The sequence below is a fragment of the Molossus molossus genome, unplaced genomic scaffold (genome assembly GCF_014108415.1).
Source record: "Molossus molossus isolate mMolMol1 unplaced genomic scaffold, mMolMol1.p scaffold_m16_p_15, whole genome shotgun sequence".
Taxonomy (NCBI): Eukaryota; Metazoa; Chordata; class Mammalia; order Chiroptera; family Molossidae; genus Molossus; species Molossus molossus.
The window spans coordinates 54,677,729-54,698,374 of record NW_023425350.1 but is presented as its reverse complement, the minus strand read 5'-3'; the positions used below and the strand labels follow the sequence as shown (position 1 = coordinate 54,698,374).

Below are 20,646 nucleotides of genomic sequence, written 5' to 3'. Positions count from 1 at the left end.
AAGGTGTCTCTCCTCCTCGCCCTCCTAGCACGAGCTCTCCTCCTCCCGATGGCTTCCCATCCTGCAGTGGGAACATAGTCCAGACCCAGCCTTCACAGTGAGTCAGCCATCCTCTCATTGATCAGGGAAGTAGGATGCCTAGAACTTACCCTTAAAGGGCACAGCAACTGATTAAAAAAAAAAATAGACGAGAGTCATGCAATGTCCTTCTCACAAGGAATGGCTGGGAAGTAGAACAGACTCTAGTGCAGTACCTTGTTGCTTGTTTTCGACCAGCATCTCCACACCCTTTCCTATGGCTTCCTGGCTATGATTAGGAGAGGTGGGAAGCTACGGGGCACGTGCAGTCTGGCAAATGCCCTCAAATGACTCTACCCAACGTAACTTCCCTTCCATTCGGAGAATCTAGAATTCCTGCTTTGCCAGTGATGGGAGGTGCATTCATCTGTCCACGAACCCTCTGGCTGGGGGTGGGAATGTGGGGCACCACGGAACTGGAACTTGTACGGTCAGAGCCGGCAGGGCAGGAACACAGCTTGTGTGACCTGAAGCAAGTGAGCAACCCCCTGACCTGCAGTCACCTGAAGGCCAGCCAGTCACCCCACACTGGGCTGCGGCTTTCTTTTTTCCCTCTCTTAGTGACTAAAACTTAGATTACCAGATTTCTTATGCAAATGATAGGAGACAAGGCCACGGAGTGGTAAGTCCACTCTAGGTGTTCCAGCAGCCTCGTCCCTGCTGACAGACCCTGCACAGACACTCAGGCAGAGGCCACAACAACCCTCGAGGGCTCTCCCCGAAACAGCCGGCCGGCCTGCAGCAGCGCTCCAAGAAGATGAGGAGGTCCCTTCCTGAGCACCCTGCCCTCAATCCGCACGGGAGCTATAAAGCAGTGATGGAGAGCCCTGGCTGGGTGGGTCAGTTGGTTGAGTATCGTCCTATACACCAAAATGGTTATGGGTTCAACTGCTGGCAGGGGTGCGTACAGGAGGCAACCGATCAATGTTCTCACAGCTCTCTCTCTTTCTCTCTCTCTCCCCGCCCTCCCTCCAGGTCTCCCTTCTTCTCTCTCTAAAAAAAAAAAAAAAAAAAAAAAAAAAATGGAACCATAACCTCAGATGAGGATTAAAAAATAAATAACTTTTAAAGATAATAATTTTTTTAAAAAGAAGTGATGGGAAGGCAAGTGAGGAATTAATAACAACTCCTGAGACTCCTGATGTGGTCTTCAAACTCCCCCAGTCACCTCACTACCTTCCAGAATGAGACATAATGAGCTTCATGGTGGGTTAGAACCCAGAAAACCACTGTCCCCTTCCACACCCCTCACCATTTACCTTGGGGTGGGGACAGAGATCCTAACCCAAAATAGGCTTCTAAGAGCAGCCAACCAGAAAGAGGTCTGGGTGAGGGTTCAGAGATCACAAAAGGCAACTCCATGTCCCATAGAGCTTCCTGTGATGATGGAAATGTTATCTGCACGTTCAATTCACAAGCCGCTACCCACGAGCGGCTGTCGAGCATTTGAAAGGCAGCTAGTGTGACTGAGTTACTGGATTTAATTTCATTTGAATTTGAATTTAAATAGCCACATGTGACTAATGGCTACCTTAACTGGACAGCTCAGGTAGAGCATGCTTGTTAAATTTGGGGCGGTCACAAATACCCCTGAGAATCTAATGAAAATCATGGACCCTCTCCCCTGAGAAAAGCCACCCCTGCACATTCACAACATTTGTCTGAAGTTTTCAGCATGTTCACAGATTCTATTCCAACCTAGGTCTGAGATCAGGTCTATATATGATTGTCTAGAACTTGACCAAAAGTTCATGGTCTAAAGGAGATGTTTATTCTGCAATGCAGTTATCTGAAGAACATGAAAATAGGCTTGATGTTATACTTTACAAGGTCTTAGCAAGAGACACTAAGTGTGAAAGCCCCCACCGTCATAGCACGCCTGCCAGCCTCGACCCAACACAGGAAACACACCACCACTGAGGGCTCGCTGTTCAGCCTTAGAACAGCTACAAATGTTAGACAATTCTCTTTACTATCATGGGTTCAGTCTACGTGCTTATAACTTCCACCCACTAAAAAGTGTTCTGCAGCCCTGGCCGGTTTGGCTCAGCGGTTAGAGCATCAGCCAGTGGACCAAAGGGTCTTGGGTTCAATTCCTGCCCCTGGAGGGTCTAAAGGAGGCAGCTGATTGATGTGTCTCTCTCACATCAGTGTTTCTCTCTCCCTCCTACCCTCCCTTTCTCCCACTCTATCTAAAAAATCAATGGAAAAATATCCTTGGGTGAGGACTGACAACAAAAAAAATGTTCTGCACACTCCTCTACACCACGAAGCTGACTGCCTCTCCACACAAGAGGGGCCTTCGCCTGCATCCTCTACCCATTTCCAAGCTGAACAAGCCAGTGTCCTTCAACTGTCTCTCATGCCACCATTCTTTTTTTTTGTTTTAACCCTCGTCCGAGAATATTTTTCTGTCTTCAGACAGAGTGGGAGGGAGAGAAACATCAATATGAGAGGGACACATCAACTGGTTGCCTCCTACATGACCCCGACCAAGGCCCTTGGCCAGAATCGAACCCTCAACTCACTGGTCCATGTGCTGACACTCTACCACTGAGTTAAACTGGCCAGGGCTCATGCCACCACTCTTGACAGATCTCCTCAGTATAGGCTATCAACATCCCTTTTAGAGTTTCAGCTCTTCCTACCTGCTAGGAAGGCACGTTCCTTACTTGTGCATTTATTTCTTCTCTTATTTATCTATCTATCTATCTATCTATCTATTTATTTATTTATTTATATCCTCACTGGAGGACATTTTTCCATTCTTTGTTCAGATAAATCAGAAGGGAGAAAGAAGAGAGAGAGAGAGAAACATCGACGTGAAAGGGACACATCGAGTGGTCGCCACCTGCACCACCCAACCAGGGCCAGGGACAAACTGCAACCGAGGTACATGCCCTTAGCGGGAACTGAACCTGGGTCTCTCCGGACCACAGGCCAACACTCTAACCGCTGAGCCAAACCGGCTAGGGCTATTTTTTCTCTTTTTTTAAAAAGAAGTACAGCCCTGGCCGGTTTGGCTCAGCGGTTAGAGCGTCCGCCTGCGGTCCGGAGAGGCCGGGTTCGGTTCCCGCTAAGGGCATGTACCTCGGTTGCAGTTTGTCCCCGGCCCTGGTTGGTCGTGCGGGTGGCGGCCACTCAATGTGTCCCTTTCACATCGATGTTTCCCTCTCTCTCTCTCTTCCTCTCTCTCCCTCCCACTCTGTCTGTACAAAAAGTGGAAAAAATGTCCTCGGATGAGGATTAAAAAAAAATAATAATAAATAAATAAATAAATAAATAAATAAATAAATAAATAGAAGTACAGAACTTTGGATTTACCCTGATTAAATTCCATCAAGTTCATTTGGGGTCTACTGTTCCAGACTGTTGCAATCTCCTTAACCCCCTAAATTATTATTCAGCATAATTCTCCCCACACACACACAGATCTGCCACACCTGCTCCCTACCTGCACTTTATGAAGAGTGCACACATGCCTTCAGCTGCATAAGCCCCCAGGCCCCGCCGTGAGTCCCAAGATTCCATGAACACAACCTTCACCACTCTCTCATGGGGCTCCAACATCCTGAGTCAGGCTACTGAGCAGCAAATATGTGAGAGCCCTTTCCTGACTATTCTCAGAACACACACAGATTCCTAACGGGTTTTGACAACTCACTAGACTAGGAAGAAATGGACTCCAGAAGAACAAGAATAAACCTGGAATAAATCTTAGGAAGTTCTAGTCTCCCTGGTCTACAGGTTAAAGAAATGGGTTGGGTCATCCTCTTTAACCTTGACGACAACTGGAGTTCTTTTACCTGTTTATCAAGACTTATTTCTGTCGCCCTGGCCAGTTTGGCTCAGCGGTTAGAGTGTCGGCCTGCAGTCCAGAGAGACCCGGGTTCGGTTCCCGCTAAGGGCACGTATTTCCGTTGCAGTTTGTCCCCGGCCCTGGTTGGTCGTGCGGGTGGCAGCCACTCGATGTGTCCCTTCACGTCGATGTTTCTCTCTCTCTCCCTCCCACTCTATCTGTACAAAAAAATGGAAAAATATCCTCGGGTGAGGATAAAAAAAAAAGACTTATTTCTGTCATCTTCTCCATGACCTGCTCCCTTCTCCCAGTCACTAGCTCTTCAAACTCTCGTGGACATACAGATCACCTGGGAGTCTCATCAAAGAGGAGATTCTGACTCACTAGGTCTAAGGTGAGGCCTGAGAGTCTGCAGATCTAACAAGCTCCCAGGTGATGCTGATGCTGCTGGTCCACTGATTAGCAAAGTGGGAGTATGGGTGTGAACCATTCAAGTGTCCCAAGACTCAGGTGAGCAATTTACAGAAGAGTCTAGGTAGGTACCCATCATAGGACTTCCACTCTAACTACACATTAGATACACCTGGGAGCCCCAGCCCACTTGGGTTCACCCCAGACCAATTGAATCAGATCCCTGGAGGTGGGAACCAGGTGATCCCAGTGTGGAACCCCTGGTCCACATGGTTGATAAAAAGATTGAACCAGGGCATTTATACCAGTGCCACCTCTCCATGATGACTTTAAATAAAAAACTGGCCTCCTGCTCTGGCCAAGAAGCTGGCAGGAGATAGTATCATTTATTTGCAGAAATCCAGATATGTTCGTTTCACTGGGTCGCTTTGTCAATAACCACAGGAACCCCCAAAGCTCACCACCTGCCTTTGTAAAGACTCACAAACCACCTTTGTAACAATCTGCTCTAGAACTGTCAAAAATTGACATCAAAGTTTTAATTTATAATTTCCAAAGTCTCTTTGAAAATTTGGTCTTTTTGCCTGTCTCTGATCTTTTGGCTCCCTTTCAATCATCACAATTCATGAAGATGTCATTCCAGAAACATATGAAGGTGTTCAGGAGGGAGCGAGGGAGCGAATGACTCAGACTCAGGCAGGACAGCCGGCTGCCTCTGCTTTTCTAACCACACACGCTGTGGTCCTTCCCAGTTTATACTTCCTAACACGACAGAGACTCAATGGCTGTTCTCTGTGTCACTGGTTATACTCCTCAGAGTTGTAAGCCTATTCCTTCCTTCTCATTCTTTTTTTTTTTTATCCTCACCCGAGGACATTTTTCCATTTTTTGTTCAGACACAGAGGGAGGGAGGAAGAGGAAGAGAGAGAGAGAGAAACATCGATGTGAAGGGACACATCGAGTGAGTGCCACCCACACGACCAACCAGGGCCAGGGACAAACTGCAACCGAGGTACATGCCCTTAGCGGGAACCGAACCCGGGTCTCTCTGTACCGCAGGTGACACTCCAACCGCTGAGCCAAATCGGCCAGGGCTTCCTTCTCATTCTTGCTGGGAGTATATAAAAGGCTTTTATTGTCTTGAGTGTTTTCCACCAACCTCAGCACATCCTGGTCCCTGGAGTTCCTGACACTCCTCCTAAGGGGTTAGACCACTCTTGAATCTGCCTTCGGTGTCACACACCCCTTTTCCACACGAGGAGCATGGTCTTTCACCCTCTGCACTCCCTAGACAGCAGCCATGCAACACACATCTGGCTCAGCTCTTCCCTCTCCCACCACCTTCCTCCTTAGGGCACCATTCAGGACTGTTCTGTCAGCATTTCCTTTTTAAAGAGCAATCCTATCCCTCCAGCTAACTTCCCTTTTAGAGTCTGTGGCTGTGGAGTTAACATTTAAAAAAAAATTGTCTAAAGTCGATGGCAGACACCTCTCCTAGCCCAGCCTTTCCCTCTGGGCCTCACAACTGCAAAGATGGGGTCCTTTTCTCTCAAATCTCATCACTTCTACTTTACCCATCAACTCTCCCTTTGTTGGCGGAAAGGATCCCTCCTCACAGCCTCTATCTTCAGGAAGACAGACCTACTGGCAGGCCAGGCAAGAATCCATCAGCTGTTTTGATATTGTTGAGAGATTCCCTAATTCCAAGGTATCTTGTCTCTAAATCGGCACAGAGAGCAGTTTCAACCACTTGGCGGAGGGTCAGACAGTGTCTCACACACCATATATATTCCCCTTTCTTTCCATTTTCACTGATAACATTCTCAGCCATGCTTCCACCCTTATGCATACATCTTCCTAAACAGGTATTTTTTTTCCCCCCACAAGGGGTTTTTCTCCTACCCGATCAGGTGTTCACTTCCCTCATCCATGAGCAACTTTTCAGTCAGGACCAGAGTGGCTCCTTGTTCCTGGTGCCCAGCCTCCTCTCCAGCAGAGAGGCTGGCAAACTCCTCCCTTATTCTGCCTGGCCCCATGGTTCTTCTATGAGTCTGTTAGGGACTGTCTTGAGATAAACACTTAATTTGCACTGCATCTTTACAGCTGCAACCCAGAGGCTCCCTAGTGCACAACTGTCTTGCATAAAGATTAATTCTTTTCTAGATGTTCTAGGACCGACCTGTTGCCATGCACTGATTACCTACTAATACCTTCCATAGTGCCAGGCATTATGGAAACTTTATCTCAATTCTCACAACAACCTTGCAAAGAAGGGTGACCACATCTGACAAATGAGAAAAACGATGCTCAGGAGAGGAAGCAGCACAGGGCTCACTTCGGGATCTGAGGCCACTGTGTCCCCACCCCACCAAATCTAACTCTTTTAATCAGCTGTCTTGTGCTATGCGCCACCATTCAGGTAAAAAGAATGTGGAGGTCAAACAGCCTCAGGCATCAGCCCAGGATCTAAATCCTTCCTGGAACTCGGAAAGAAGACCATGGTACAGGAATGAACCCCTTCGGGGTGTGTGTTACTGCACTTTAGGACCCAGAGAAGTAGTCACCTGCCTCGGGTGGGAGGGCCCACTCTGGGAGCTGTCTCTAGCCTTAAACGCTGAACTCTTCTGAGAAGAGGGGCTTGGCAGCACCGCCACTCGCCCCTTCCACTGGAAAAAGAGTGTGGAGCAGGAAGGAAGCTAAGGAAACCAAGATAACGTTTACCCGCTTACAGGATGATCCAAAGCAGCTGTCAACAGATAGCTCAAAGGAAGCCAGAAGGAGGTGGAGACAAGATGGAAGTAAGAAAAGGGTGCCCAGAAGAGGAAATACCAGGGAGCAGGGATGCAAGGAGATGGTCTGATTCCCAAAAGACTCCTGGGATGCTGTGTCTTGTTCCACCTGAAGACTCAGGGTCAAATTTTAAAGTTCGATTCCTGAGCCAAAACCAAAGAAAATCCTGGTGCCAGGAATGCATCCTCTCCTTTCCCAACTTCCCCACTCCTGGATATTGTTCCTCTGCTCCATGGCTACTCAGGCATCAGGTCCCAGCAGTCCCTTGGCGGGAACGCTGGGCTGCTTCTGGAACCCCTTCACTCAGGCTGGGCTCTCGACAAGTCAGCTCTGCTACAGGTGCATCCACTGAACGCAATGGAGCCTGGCAGTGGGTCCCACGCTTTCAGCCTTCGCAGACTGATTTAAAAAAATTATAGAGACAGGCCCTGGCCAGGTAACTCAGTTGGATAGGGCATCATCCCAACACCTCAAGGTTGTGGGTTCAATCCCTGATCAGGGCACATACAAGAATCAACCAATAAATGCATAAATAAGTGGAACAACAAATCACTCTATCCCTAAAAATAAAATAAAACAGTAAAAACATATCCTCTGGTGAGGATTTAAAAAATAAATATTTTAAGATTACGGAAACAGATACAAGTTATCATTTTATACTTTTCCAAGTAACGACTACTTTAAAAAATAGATCGACTTTCTATCAACAGCTTCATTTCATAAAAGAAAGTACATTTTAAACATTAAAAAGCAGAAAGTATTTATTATTAAAACAAAGTACTCTTTAAGTCAAAGAAAATTAGCTTTAAGAAAAAGCTCACTCCATTGTCTCCTTTCCATTGTTTCTCCAGAAACCGGGAGACACTGTCATGGGCCATCGTGTGGACCTCCTGTCCTGGGATACCGCAGGCCACCAGCTGCACTTTCCCTGACCCTGGGAGTCTGGAGGGGCAGCAACCATTGCAAGGTCCACAGGGATGCAGACATCTCTCAGCAGGGTTGTCTCTAAGCCTCAGCCAACCCAGATTGCCAGTATCTTAACTCCGACCACCCGGCAGCCCGGGCCTGCAGTTCACACACAAGGATGACAGGACTCTGGCCTCACTCCAGCCCCTCTCGCTCAGGTATGCCTCATCGTTGCCGAAAGAAGAGCTTACACACGGTTCACAAGGGCCACTGGTTCCAGGAACATCCACCCTAGAAAGCTCAGCTCCCCTCACCCCCACCCATCAGGTTTGAATACAGGAGAACTGGAATGAGATAACGGAGCAGAGAAGGGAGTGAACGCTGAAAGCAAGGAAGGAAGCAAAGGACCCCAGCTTTACAAAGTAGACTGGGCAGGTCTCCTCTCCCCAAAACACCAGATCTCATGCCCAGGAGTAAAGCTCACCTCTGATCCCACCAGCCTTTCAGAAATGACCCATGAGGCAATGGTCCAGCAGGGTGCCAACTCTCCCAACACCAGTGACAGCAAGGGGCTGGACACTTAACCCAAGTTGGGTTGGGAGCCGCAGATGTGATCCAGATATCTGTTTTAACCAGAGACTGGGGGAATAGGGCACTGAGTCCGTGATCCCCAGACCAGAATATGCTGCTTCCACTAGGAGTGGACAAGAGAAGGTGACAGGAAGCAGAAACATCCCAGCAACACCCAATTCCCTGCCCCCAACACTTGGAATCATTTTTCCTAGCCACGGGACCACAGCCCCACCGAGCCCACGGCACAGTTCTGCACTTGGCAGTCAGGGAGGCCCCCGAGCACCAGCTGCCAGTCCATCGAAGCCACAGGTGCCCTAGCCCTCAGAAGCACAGCGGCTCACAGCTGGAAAGAGTTTCAAAGACCATCAAGCACAACCCCTCCATTTCCCTAGAGAGAAGACAGGCCCAGAAAACTGAGCCCCTAAATCAGTGGCAGAGCCAGGGAGCCCCACAGACAGTGCAGGCCTCCGTCTCTGTCCAGCGCCAGTTCTGCTGCCTGGAGCAACCTCAGCCGCTACATCGCGCCTCCCAAGCTGCTCAACTTCGTCCCTACTCCTGCCAACTCTCCACTGTCGCGGCTGCCACCAACCTTGTGGAAGGAAAAGATGGCCAATGCAGGCTCACTGCCTCTCCACTTCCCTCCTTTGATCTCATCCCAAATCCTCCTTCACTTCCTCTATCCCACTATTCCAAATAAAGGAGCTACTCCTCCCTGGGGTTGACAGTGTCTCAAAAACACCTCATTCATTCATTCAATTAGTATCTGAGGGTTTCTGACACACCAAGGAACTGAGCCAGGTCCTGAAATACAGAGATACACAGTCTTAGACTTCAAGACTATTTAGTAAGGGAACTCAAATCCTGGGTTTCCCATTAAATTCCCAAGCAGTTTCAACTGGCTCTCCTGCCATCTTTCTGAGAAAAATGATGGTACCCAAGAAAAAGGTTTACGGAAAGAAATATCCCACTCCATTAGGGCTGCATAAAACCACTCCAAATTTTTCTTTCCAAACCCATCAGCTTCCATCCCTTACCTGACACCATCACTCTCCATATCACCCAAGCATTGGTGTGACCTTGAAATACATCTGAGGCTTCCAGCAGGACAAGAAACCTCTAGAGACAAAGCTGGATATCACTGTCCAGGGACAAATGCAGACATCAGAGATGACAGTGCTAGCTCAGAGCCCTCTGCGACCTAGTTACTCTCTTAGAAATTATCAGCCTAGCAAAGGAGCCCAAGCCAGCTTCCAATGACACTAACAACTCAAAGTTGGACCGAGGAGGTCAGAATGAGTGGAAGGGCTTAAGTGTCTTTAACACAACCCTTGGGAATACAGCACCCTCAAGGAAGGGATAGGGTAGCCAAGCACAGGCCAGCTTACCTCCTTGAGAAGCCCCACTTTTTTCTTCAGCACCTCACACTTGCGCAGTTTGCAGATTTGGTGCGTGCGGCGGTTGGTACAACTGGTGCAAGCCCCACAGTTTTCCAGCCGCCGGCAGGGCTCACAAGTACCACACCGTTTCCGTTTCTTTCGCCCATCTCCACCCCCTCGGAGTTGAGGTTCACTCCCAGCCACTGGGAGCCCAGGCCCCTGGAAACTCCCTACAGTTACCTGGCCCTGAGGGAAGTCATAAAGGCCTGGCAGGTCCGGCTGGACTGCCAGGGGCACCTGAAACTGGCTCATGACACTGCCAGACGTGGGGGCATAGGTGCCAGGTCAGAACCACAGTCCAGCTTCCTGCCTGCCTACAAAGGCCACCAACAGGTCCTTCTTTCCTAAAACAGTCCAGAGTCTACAAGGTGAAGGCAAGTAGCTCCAGTCTCTGGGGCGGGCGCCTCTTCTCAACCCCTCTTCACCTCCTCTGCAGCAGTCTGATAGGGCTCAGTTGGGGGCCACTCTCCCACTTGCTGGGGCCCAGGGTCTGGGGGAGGACAGCAGCAGCAGCACCCAGAGAAGGGTTCATCTTGACTGGGTGGGCTCTTCACCCTCACCCACCCTGGACCCAGGCATGAGGTGGGCAGGTGTGTGGTGTGGACAGAGTAGGGCAAGGAGTTTCTCCTGATATTTCTCCTCTCAGGATGATGAAGGCAACGCTGCCTGAAAAAGAGACAGAAAGGGGAAGCGCATCACCTGGGGCACAGGGACAACTTTCACGTGTTACCTGTTCCTGCTGCTGGGAAGAGAGAAAATGGGGGAAGAGAAGGGGCTTGTTCAATGAAGTTCTGCCCAGAACCCCTGGCAGGGCGCACTAGCACCCACTCCCTGTCTGAGGGAGGAGGCTGAGGACCTAATGGGGTGTTAAGGGAACCTGAACGACGAATTGAAGAAGGTGGTCAAAGTGATTTATAAGAAAGTTGTCCTCTGCCCCACCCCACGGGCCTGGGAGAGTTTTACCCAAATTCCCACACACACCCCTCACGGGAGGTCGCTGGGGCCTCTCCAACGGAGCAGAGCTTTCAAAAATAAAGTTTGCTGAGAGCTGCGCTCAGCGGGGCTGCCCGGGCGCCCCCGGCACGGAAGCGGCCTGGAGGGGGTCGCGCCCGGGGTAGCCCGCGCTGGCCGCCCGCCGTGCCCCCAGCCCGCTGGCCAGACGGGGGAGGAGGGCCCGCTCCGCCAAGGGGGCGCGGGGAGAGGGGCGCGCTCCGGCTCGGCCCGGGCCGCGCGCGCGCCGCCGCTCGGGCTCCTTTGTTCTGGGGCCTCGGCCGCTCGGCTCCGGCGGCTCCGCAGCCCCCGCCCCGCCCCGCCGCCCCCGCCCGGCTCCGCTACACTGTGAGCCGTAGCACCCCCGCCCCGTCCCCCGCAACAAAGTAGCGGCCCCTCCGGCCGGCCCGGGCCGTCCCCTCCCCCGAGGCCGGGCCCCCCACACCTCCCCGCCGCCCCTCCCCCACCCCGGAGCCGGAAAGGCACCGACTGCACCGACCTGCCCGCCGCCTCCGGGGCGGAGCGCACAAAGGGGCAAAGTTTCCCGGCCCGCGCCGCTGCCACCACCGTCGCGGCCGCCGCCGCCGCCGCCTGGGGCGCCCGCCTCCTGGAGCTCCTGGCCCGGCCGAGCTCGGCGCGCGGAGCCCCCCGCCCAGGCCGAGGAGGGGACGGCGCAGGAGGAAGGAAGAGGCAGCGGCGGCCGCGGCGGCAGCAGCAGCAGCAATGAAGGCGTCCGCGGGACTCCCCGCCCCCCGCGCGCCGCGGCACGTGCTCGCCCGGGGACTCCCCCGCCCGGGAGGGCGCGCACGTGCGGCCCCGCCGAGCCCGGCCGGCCTCGCCGTCGCCCCCTCTGCCGAGCCTGGGGCTGCGCGACGGGGGAGTTCCCGGGGAGGGGGAGGGGACGGAGCGGGCGACCCACGAGCGGGTGGGGGCAGGGTCTGGCCCGGCCGCTGCGCCTTTGCACCTGCAGAACCTCCCCACCGGCGCGGTCGGCCCTCCCTGGACCCAGCCACCACCCTCGGGATGGCCACTCCCGTTCTCCGGTGCTTCTGCAGCCCGGGCGGGCGAGGCGGGCCGCACGGGGTGGGGCATTCGGACCTCCTAGCCTAGGCCCTCTCCAAGCCGGCCCGACGTCCCCACTTCCTGCCACTCCCTGCGGGCCGGAGCGGTCTGGGACGGCCCCAGCGCCCTCGGGAGCTCTGAGCTCCCGACCCGACTGACCACCCCCCTCTGGGCTGCTGCTCGTTCATTTCGAGGCAGGACAATGGGGGACATCGCGCGTTTGCGTACCGAGTCAGCCTGGCCGGCAATGAGGGGGTACCCGGGGACAGAGGCCGCGCGGGCCGGCTGCGGGGCACCTTCGCGGGGGTCACGGCCGAGCGCCCTGCCCAGGCAGACCCTGGGACCCTGCCATCGCGACCCTCCCCCGCGTGGCGCTGGGCTTTTTCGCGTCGAAAACAAAGACTAATCCGATACCCCCGCCCTGCCTCTCAGAGGAGGAGGAACAGGCGCGTCGCGGAGGGTAACCGAGGAAGAAGACAGCGTTCAGGAGGGGCTCGGACAGCCTCGGAGGGGACCATAGTGCAATCGAGCCCTGTAACCAGGCACAGACACTTTGTAAAGTCACCCTGGGATATTTTCCAGGCGAAGGGCAAGGGGCAAAGCACAAGAATATTTCCAAGTTGCCAAACTGCCCCTTCGCTCTCTTGCTTTTTTCCCCTCACCTGTTGTTCAGGCCAAGTTGAAATTCCAGGTTAGATTAATTCAACTCCACCCATCTGGCCTGACTGCTAGGCTGGTGCCTGCAGCCGCTTTCCACCTACCTGGGTTGCTGGGGAGAAGGGTGGGTCTCTAACACACACACACACACACACACACACACGCACGCGGGCGCGCACGCGGGCATGTCCTGGCAGAAACAGCCACGGGCAGACTGGCCTGACCAGTTTGGGCGGTGCTCACCGGAGCCAGGTACCTGGCAAGCTCCTCACCAGGCTGAAGCTAACAAGTCAGCCAGAACTGGAAAAAGAGCATTCGGCCGGCTATTTAAAAATAAAAAAAAGTAACTGATCTCAAGAAGCGCTGTCCAGAAAGCCCTAGGTGGTAGAAGCAGCCCAGGCTCTGTCTGGAACTTCCCTGCAGGCTTGATTTTGACAGCCTGCTCCAGTGGCAGGGTTGTCAGCTGTGGGGTGGGTGGTGAACATGGCAGCATACTTACTTCCTACCCTGGCCTTTGAGAGAACTGAAGAGTTTCTATTCAGGGAAGTAAGTCTAGAATTGAGAAGAGAAACCAACAGAGTAATATTCAAACAGGAGACCAGGTTATGAGCTTGTAGTTGTTTTTAATGTTGTCATTGTTTAATGTTTTAAATTATTTTTAATAAATTATATTAATGGAAATGTAGAAAATAGAGAGTTAGAAGATAGACATCACCACAATACAATATTGAACCATTTGCTACATTTCCCTCTAGCCTTTTCTATGTGTAGTTTAGTTTTCTTTTTTAATAAAATGGTTGTACTCACACTGATTATGCAATTTGCTGTCCTCTTTTCACTTAACATTATACCATAAGCATTTCCCTATTTGTTATACAATCTCCAGGGAGACAGTGTGACAATGAGATGAAGAAGGTGGCTCAGGAGCCAGAGAACCCTGGATTTCAAACCTGGCTCTGCCACTTGCTAGCAGAGTAACCTTGGACCGGGTATTCACCACCTTTCAAGAGAATCCAAGTAAAATATGTAACCCTGGGCTTAATAAATGACAGCAATTATTGTTTAACCTATAGAACAATCTTGTGAGGTAGGGACTATCACCAAATCCATTTTATAGATAAGGAAACTAAGTAACTTGCCCAAGGTCACTCAGCTAGTAAATTCGAGACTCAGAATTTGAGCTTAGAATCTTTCCTCCTGTATTCTTTCTTGGTGAGTGGTGCCAGCAATTGACTGTGTCAATTTACTCTTCACCAGCTGTCTATGAGAGGGTTATTTCACAAATCCTCTGGCTTAGGTAACTAGGGGGATGCTGGTGCCATTCACCAAGACAGAGTACAGGAGGAAAGATGCCTGGGGACATTGGTGTGAAGGTGCATGTGGAGTTGAGGCGGCACAGTCTGGGCTAAAACACTCCTGTGGGCCCCAGTCAGTGAGTAGATCATAAGTGAGGGCCCAGGTATGGAGGAGCTCATCAGGAGTGGACATGGAGAGTGAGAGGAAAAAGCAGCCAGGCAGAGCCTAAGGGAACACCAGCCCCTGAGGGACAGCATCTGACAAGGGGCCAACAAAAGAGAAAAGGAACTGCCACAGAGTAGGAGGGAAACCAGGCCCAGGCCTGAGATCTGCCTGTCAAGTCTGCTCAGCTGCTTCTCCCCACCGGAACCTTACACCTTGACAGTCTTGTTGCTCTTTCTTTCTGTCTGGGAAATCCCTTCGCACTTCACACCCTCCCAGCTACCTCTTCTACCTGCCAAATTCCCACTGGTCCTCCAAGTCTCCACATAAATGCCAGTTCTTCCGAGAAACTTTTTCATGCTCCTGAGATGCTGAAGCCCCGCCCACTCGCCGTCCACAGAAGTTGACCGCTCCCTCCCTGGGAACAGTTATCTCTTAGGCATTGTCATAAACATTTCCCTCCCAGTGGCTACGAGCTCCCAGAGGGCTGAACTCTGTCTTTTCACCTTTGTAACCCTGGAAGATTGATGAAATATCCCACTAACACGGAGGACCCACAGGTTTTCCAAAGTTTTTTCCTCTCGCCTTCCTACCCGCACAATAAATCCAAACTCCCAGGCCCTGTCTTGCGGGGCCTGAGGCCTCCTGTTCTCGGAGTTATTTCCTGCGCGCACAGCGCTCGGGGCAGGAGAGCAGCTGGGCCGGCGTGGGGGTGCCCTGCGAGCCTCAGTCTGCGAGCAGCATTAAGCTAGAGGCGGCGTGGTTCGCTAAGTGTGGCTCCAGGACCGTAGCATCACCAGCACCTGGGAACTTGTTAGAAAGGCAAGCTCTTGGGCACCACCCTAAACCTACTCAAGCAGAAACCCCGGGGGTGGGGCCCAGCGATCTTATTTAACAAACCCTTCAGGTGATGCTCGCTCAAGTTTGAGAAACACTGGACTAGAGGAAGCGGGCCAGAAGCAAGTTCAATACCTAGGCGGCGGCCAGGATCAGGCCCCAGGCGCTTAGAGGAGGTGGACCTAGCAAGGCTCCTTTGACCGCGACTCTGCGGCACCGCCTGCCTCGGCCAAGGGCTGAGCCTTTTAGGCCACTGCTTCAGTGAGATCAGGATCTGCCTGCGAAGGTGCCCCAAGGGCTAGAAAGGGAAATCCCGTTGCTAGGGAAAGCCCGGACTGCAGGCAGTACTGTGTTGACAGAGAGCGTGTCCCTGAGTGGAGATGGAGGTGGGGCTAGGGAATCGGAGGGCTTCCAGCTCCGTTGATGAACTGCAGTTGATTCAGCACTGGGCCAAGGGCATCAATTGGATGTGCGCCTGTGGTTCTTGGGGAAGTCACTGCGTGGAAACAACACTGCTGGGTGTTTGCCGAACCTGCAAATGATTGACTGTGACGAACCGCCTTTGAAGTGCTTGACCCTACTCGTTCTCTTTAGCTAATAAGCAATTTGTCCTATTTGAAGAATGAGCTTTGTACCATGGGACCTTTTGCAGAAATGTAAATAGACACTGATGTTCACACCTGGGCTTGGTTGTGACGCTTGAAAGCACTGGGAAATTTATTTGATTTGGGATGTGTTCTCCTTCAGTCATGTATTGGGTAAAAATGTTATCAGATAATGTTTTCATACAGCTTTCTCGTTCAAAGCACTTCACGTACATTATCATTCTGTCTGTACAGAGAGGCCAATACACAAAATGTTACTTTCCTTTTCTTTGTATGCCATAGTTTTTATTACTATTATCACCATTTTGCAGATAAGGGAACTGGGACTCAGAAAGGTAATTTGACCAAGGTCATTCACTACTAAGTGGCAGAATGAGGACCTCTGAAATTAGCCTACCAGAGCTGATATGGGTCAGAAGCTGGCATTTTGCTCTTGGGGAAAGGGAGATTCAATAGTGGATTGCTTTTGGATGAGCTTTGGTTAGTTTAACATGTGTAGGGTATCTAGACTGTGCTTGTGAATAGCTCAGCAAGTGCTTTCATGTTTTGTACTTATTTCTGTGACTTCATTTTTAATCTTGTTGGAATCAAATAGACTATATAATTTACAGGAAGAATGCCAGAGTCCCCATCATAATGTGAGAGATTAAATAACCTGGAAATCTTCCAACCTAAGAGGGCTGAACAGGAGAACAGGAACTTTGATTGACTCAGAGACTCAGGTTGCTGAAAATTCAACAGGAATAAAGATCGTGGTGCCCCCAAACCTTGATTTGACTGGGTTTATTAGTCAGCATCAGTTAGCTTGTGCTATAATAACAAACAATCCCCAGATCTCAGTGCTTCGACATAACAAAATTTTATTTCTCAATTATGAAATACGTCCATTGTGAGTCCATAGGAGCTCTGTGTCCCACAGCCACTCAGGAACACAGGTTGCCACAATAGACATGTTGCTTACTTAACCCTGAAGGTAGGAAACAAGAATGGGGCAAAAGGAGCACTGACTCTGAAAGCCTTCACAGCCTTCACCTGGAAGTAACAGACATCACTTCTGCTCTCATTTCATGGGCCAAACCGGGGGGGGGGGGGGGCAGGGAAATGCAATAGATGCAATGCTCCCATATGCCTGGAGGGAGAAGTAAAAACATTTGGCTAACAGCACTAATAACTAACATTCAGGGATTGTGTGTATGGGAGGTGGATGTGTCAGTGTGCACTTGAGGTATGTGTAAGTGCAATCATTTCTACCCATATCCAGGGTGCTTCTCCCTCCTGGGAACATGCACTTGAAATTCCCGCTCTAATGGGTTGGCATTCCTTGCCCTAGAGCAGGTTCAGAGATTTAGACTAGTGTGAAAAATCTGAGGTGAGGGAAGCATGGTGGAAGGGGTGAGCAGCAGTGGGGCAAACTCAGTAGAAATTAACTTGTAAATAGAGGAAGAATCTAGCAAAGGAAAGGGCTCAGGATATATGTGTCACTAGGGGCCTGCTTGCTAAAGGAAACTTCTAAAAGAGCATAGCTTTGGTAGAAGCATTTCCTGCCTTGTTGCCATTCACTCCCACTCATCCTTCCTGGCTAAACTCAGGTGACACTCCAGGAAGCCTTTGATGGCTGGGCTTGCCAATCACATGATAAGAGAGCCTAGGTCTGTCCCATTCACTGTCTGTGGACAGGGACTACATCTCGCTCCACTCTGGCTGTGATATAGGGACTGTGTTAGAATAGGGTCTGGAAATGAAAGCAGAGAAACCAGCTGTTACAGGAACCCGGCTGAGAAACAATGATGGTCTCCACTAGGGTAATGGAAGTGGGGACAGAGAGAGAGTAGAGAGATGTAGGGAGTCAAATCGACAGGATAGGGGTTGATTGAATGAGGAGGTAGGAAGGAGGTTTCTGGAAGAGCAACAAAATGAATGGTAGCATCAAGAGGCCCAGAAGAAGAGTAGATTGCTAAATGAATTCAGCAAGGACATGTCCCTTTGAGGCACCTATGGGATATGCTCTCGGAGAGACCCTGGAAGCAGCACTTATAGGGGCCTAAGGTTCAGGTAGAGAAAACTGGCTGGGCCCAGATCCCATGATCTACCCCTTGGTTAAATGTCAGCATCAAATCCTCACACAAGATCATCATCTTTTAAAGGAACTTGTGGGGATGGTAAGGAGTGGGGAGAGGAATGCAGGGAAAATGTGTGTGTGTGTGTGTGTGTATATATATATATATATATATATATTTCTTTATTGATTTGAGAGAGAGGGAGGGAGAGGAAGAGAAAGATAGAAATATCGATGAGAGAGAACATAAATTGGCCGCCTCCTTCATGCCCCCCCCCCCCCCCGGGGATCAGGCCCACAACCTGGGCATGTGCCCTGACCGGGAATTGAACCAGTGACCTCCCAGTGCATAGGTGGACGCTCAACCACTGAGTCACACCAGCCAGACAAAAATATGTATATTTTTAAAATGGTGAAATTCCTGGACTGCAAGTCCTGAAAATCCATCTAGGGCAGTGCAAAGGCTTTATAGAAAGAACTGAGCATCCCTGAAAGGCTGCTTCAACTTCAGCCTAGTTCTCCCATTATCTTGATTCCATGTGTCACTCCCAGCCCGTTTGCTGCTGAGCAGGAGCCTGCTTGTCCCATCTGAAACCTGAACTTGATATCAACCCCTTTCATCCTGGAGGCATCTTTTCCATCTTCCTTGGGGGAGGGGGGGTCAAGCCCCATTTGCAGGAACTGTGCCATGCAGGACCAATCCTCATAGACCCTATCAGAGACCTTATTCTTCCTGCTCAGCCACTGTGCACCTCCTTCTTTCCCACACATTAAGAGGCTCCCTCTGGATTCCTGACTCCTTTTCCAGCTCCTCCATGTACTGGTTTGTGATTGTGGGTGAGGTAATTCCCTCTCCTGGCCTCCTTCCCATCTGTAAAAATGGGACTCATGATGCCTCTTTTGCAGAGGATCAAATGAACCACACTATAGCAAAGTCCTATCTCAGACCTGGGTATACAGTAGGCATTCAAACTATTCCATTCTTCCATCCCCCACCCCATCCCTTGATTCCTCTTCCTACATCACAGAGAAAGAGTCACCTGAGGATATGTTTTTATTGATCTTAGAAAGAGTGGAAGGGAGCCCTGGCCGGTTTGGCTCAGTGGTTAGAGCGTCCGCCCGGGGTCCAGAGAGTCCCAGGTTCAGTTCCCGCTAAGGGCGCGTACCCCGGTTGCAGTTTGTCCCCGGCCCTGGTTGGTTGTGCGGGTGGCAGCCACTCGATGTGTCCCTTTCACGTCGATGTTTCTCTCTCTCTCTCTCTCTTCCTCTCTCTCCCTCCCACTCTATCTAACAAAAGTGGAAAAATGTCCTCACCCGAGGATTAAAAAAAAGAAAGAAAGAAAGAGTGGGAGGGAGAGGGAGAAACATCAATGTCCTCCCATATGCACCCTGGGATTGAGGCATATGAGGCTTTCTGTCCCCACCTAGCTCTCTCCACTGCAGCCTCACTCTGTGCCCTCCTTTCTCACAGATGTGGATCACATTACCTGCGATTCAGACCTCCTGGGCCCTGGGCAGTCCCACCCAAAGTCCCAGAATTAAAAAGGTCACGTGTATGGGCCATTCTGTAGCCAATCAGGAAAAGAAATTTCAGCCTCTTGCTGCTCAAAGCATGATCACTAGATTACAGCAGCAGAACCACTGAGAGTTGGTGAGAGTTGGTAGAAGTGCAGAATCTCAGCAGGTCCCAGAGCGCCTAAGTCAGAATCTGCATTTTAGCAAGACCTCCAGGTGATTCAGAGGCATCCTACAAACTCAGAAGCTCTGCTTTAGAGACCTTGAGGACCTAGGGATAGTAGGCTAGAGGTAAAAAGACACAGGTGCCCCCCACTGAGCCGAGAGAGGTGTTCTTGGACACACCTGCACTAACGGATGGAGTCATTCGAGGTCATCTAGCGTTGTTTCTGGGCAGAGATGCTATACTCCCAACACTGTTCTATTTACTTCCTAAACCAGGGAGGGGGTTCCCAGCTGATATCTCCATCTTCTTGCCATTCTTTAGGGCTGTCCTAATGGTTGCATGACTAGGCCATGACCCACATGCCCATGACAGTCAGCATCTCAAACCACAATAAAACTTGAATTTGAACATCCAGCTTTTGGAAAACAATCTAATTATTGATAGTTGATCAACTAACTGTAAGACAGAAAATAGGGTGTTAAAGGCAGAAAGAGGCCACAGGGAACAAAGAGATTGGCCACTCAAACAGGAATGTGCAGTGGGCTAAGGGCGCCTGAGGGAGGCAGTGGCCCCTGGGCCCAAAAGGAGCCTCACAGCTGCTAAAAAAAAAAAAAGGAGGAAGGACAAGGAAGTTCAGGAAGAGCCTGGAAGCACCCATGAGGCCTGGCAAAGAGCTCAGGTTTATAAGCACATGCTGATCTGTGTAGAAAAGTCAACAGTGCATGGTTTTTTGGAAACATCTCTATGGCCCTGGGAGGAGGCTGCTCCTTGGCCTTGAGAGCCCCCTTCCACGGTACGCCAGAGGTGCCCGTCTGTCTACTGCTTCCCGTGTGCACCACTGGGGCATAAGCCTCGACGTTAACACTGAACAGCAACCTCAGAATTAGGGTGGCCAGATTTAGCAAAGAAACATACAGGACCCCAGTTCAATTTGAATGTCAGAGAAACAACAAATCATTTGTTAGCATACATATGTCCCAAGTATTACATGGCCAGAGCAGCCTATTCAGGATTAGATCAGGGACCAGGGCAGGTTTGAGCGGAAGGACAATAGGTGGGAACTGCCAACATGTTTTCTTACATTATCAGTATCAGGTGGGGTAGTTCAAGGATCAGATTCTATAAAAGTATTGTAGTTTTATTACTTCCAAGTCAAGTTCCTGTAGGAGATGAACTATTTCTTAGTTCAAACCAATTAAATCCTGTTTACCCAAATTGCTCTTCTATAAGCAAGCATTCATTCATTGAGACCTATGAAGAACATGTTGGTAACTGTTTACCTGACCAAGTAATGTAATCTAAAGGTA

General features: G+C 50.7%; 1 protein-coding gene across 1 annotated transcript in view; it reads right to left on the bottom strand.

Annotated features, from left to right (window-relative positions):
• TET3 (tet methylcytosine dioxygenase 3) overlaps positions 1 to 11,727 on the bottom strand; it is a 112,563-nt gene extending 100,836 nt beyond the window's left edge. Inside the window, exons 1-2 of the mRNA XM_036263169.1 lie at positions 11,483 to 11,727; positions 9,943 to 10,659 (exon numbers count right to left, since the gene is read on the bottom strand). Coding sequence (XP_036119062.1) covers positions 9,943 to 10,245 — 303 coding nt within the window. The 5' untranslated portion in view covers positions 10,246 to 10,659; positions 11,483 to 11,727. The remainder of the gene's footprint in view (positions 1 to 9,942; positions 10,660 to 11,482) is intronic.
• Between the last annotated feature and the right edge of the window lie 8,919 nt (positions 11,728 to 20,646).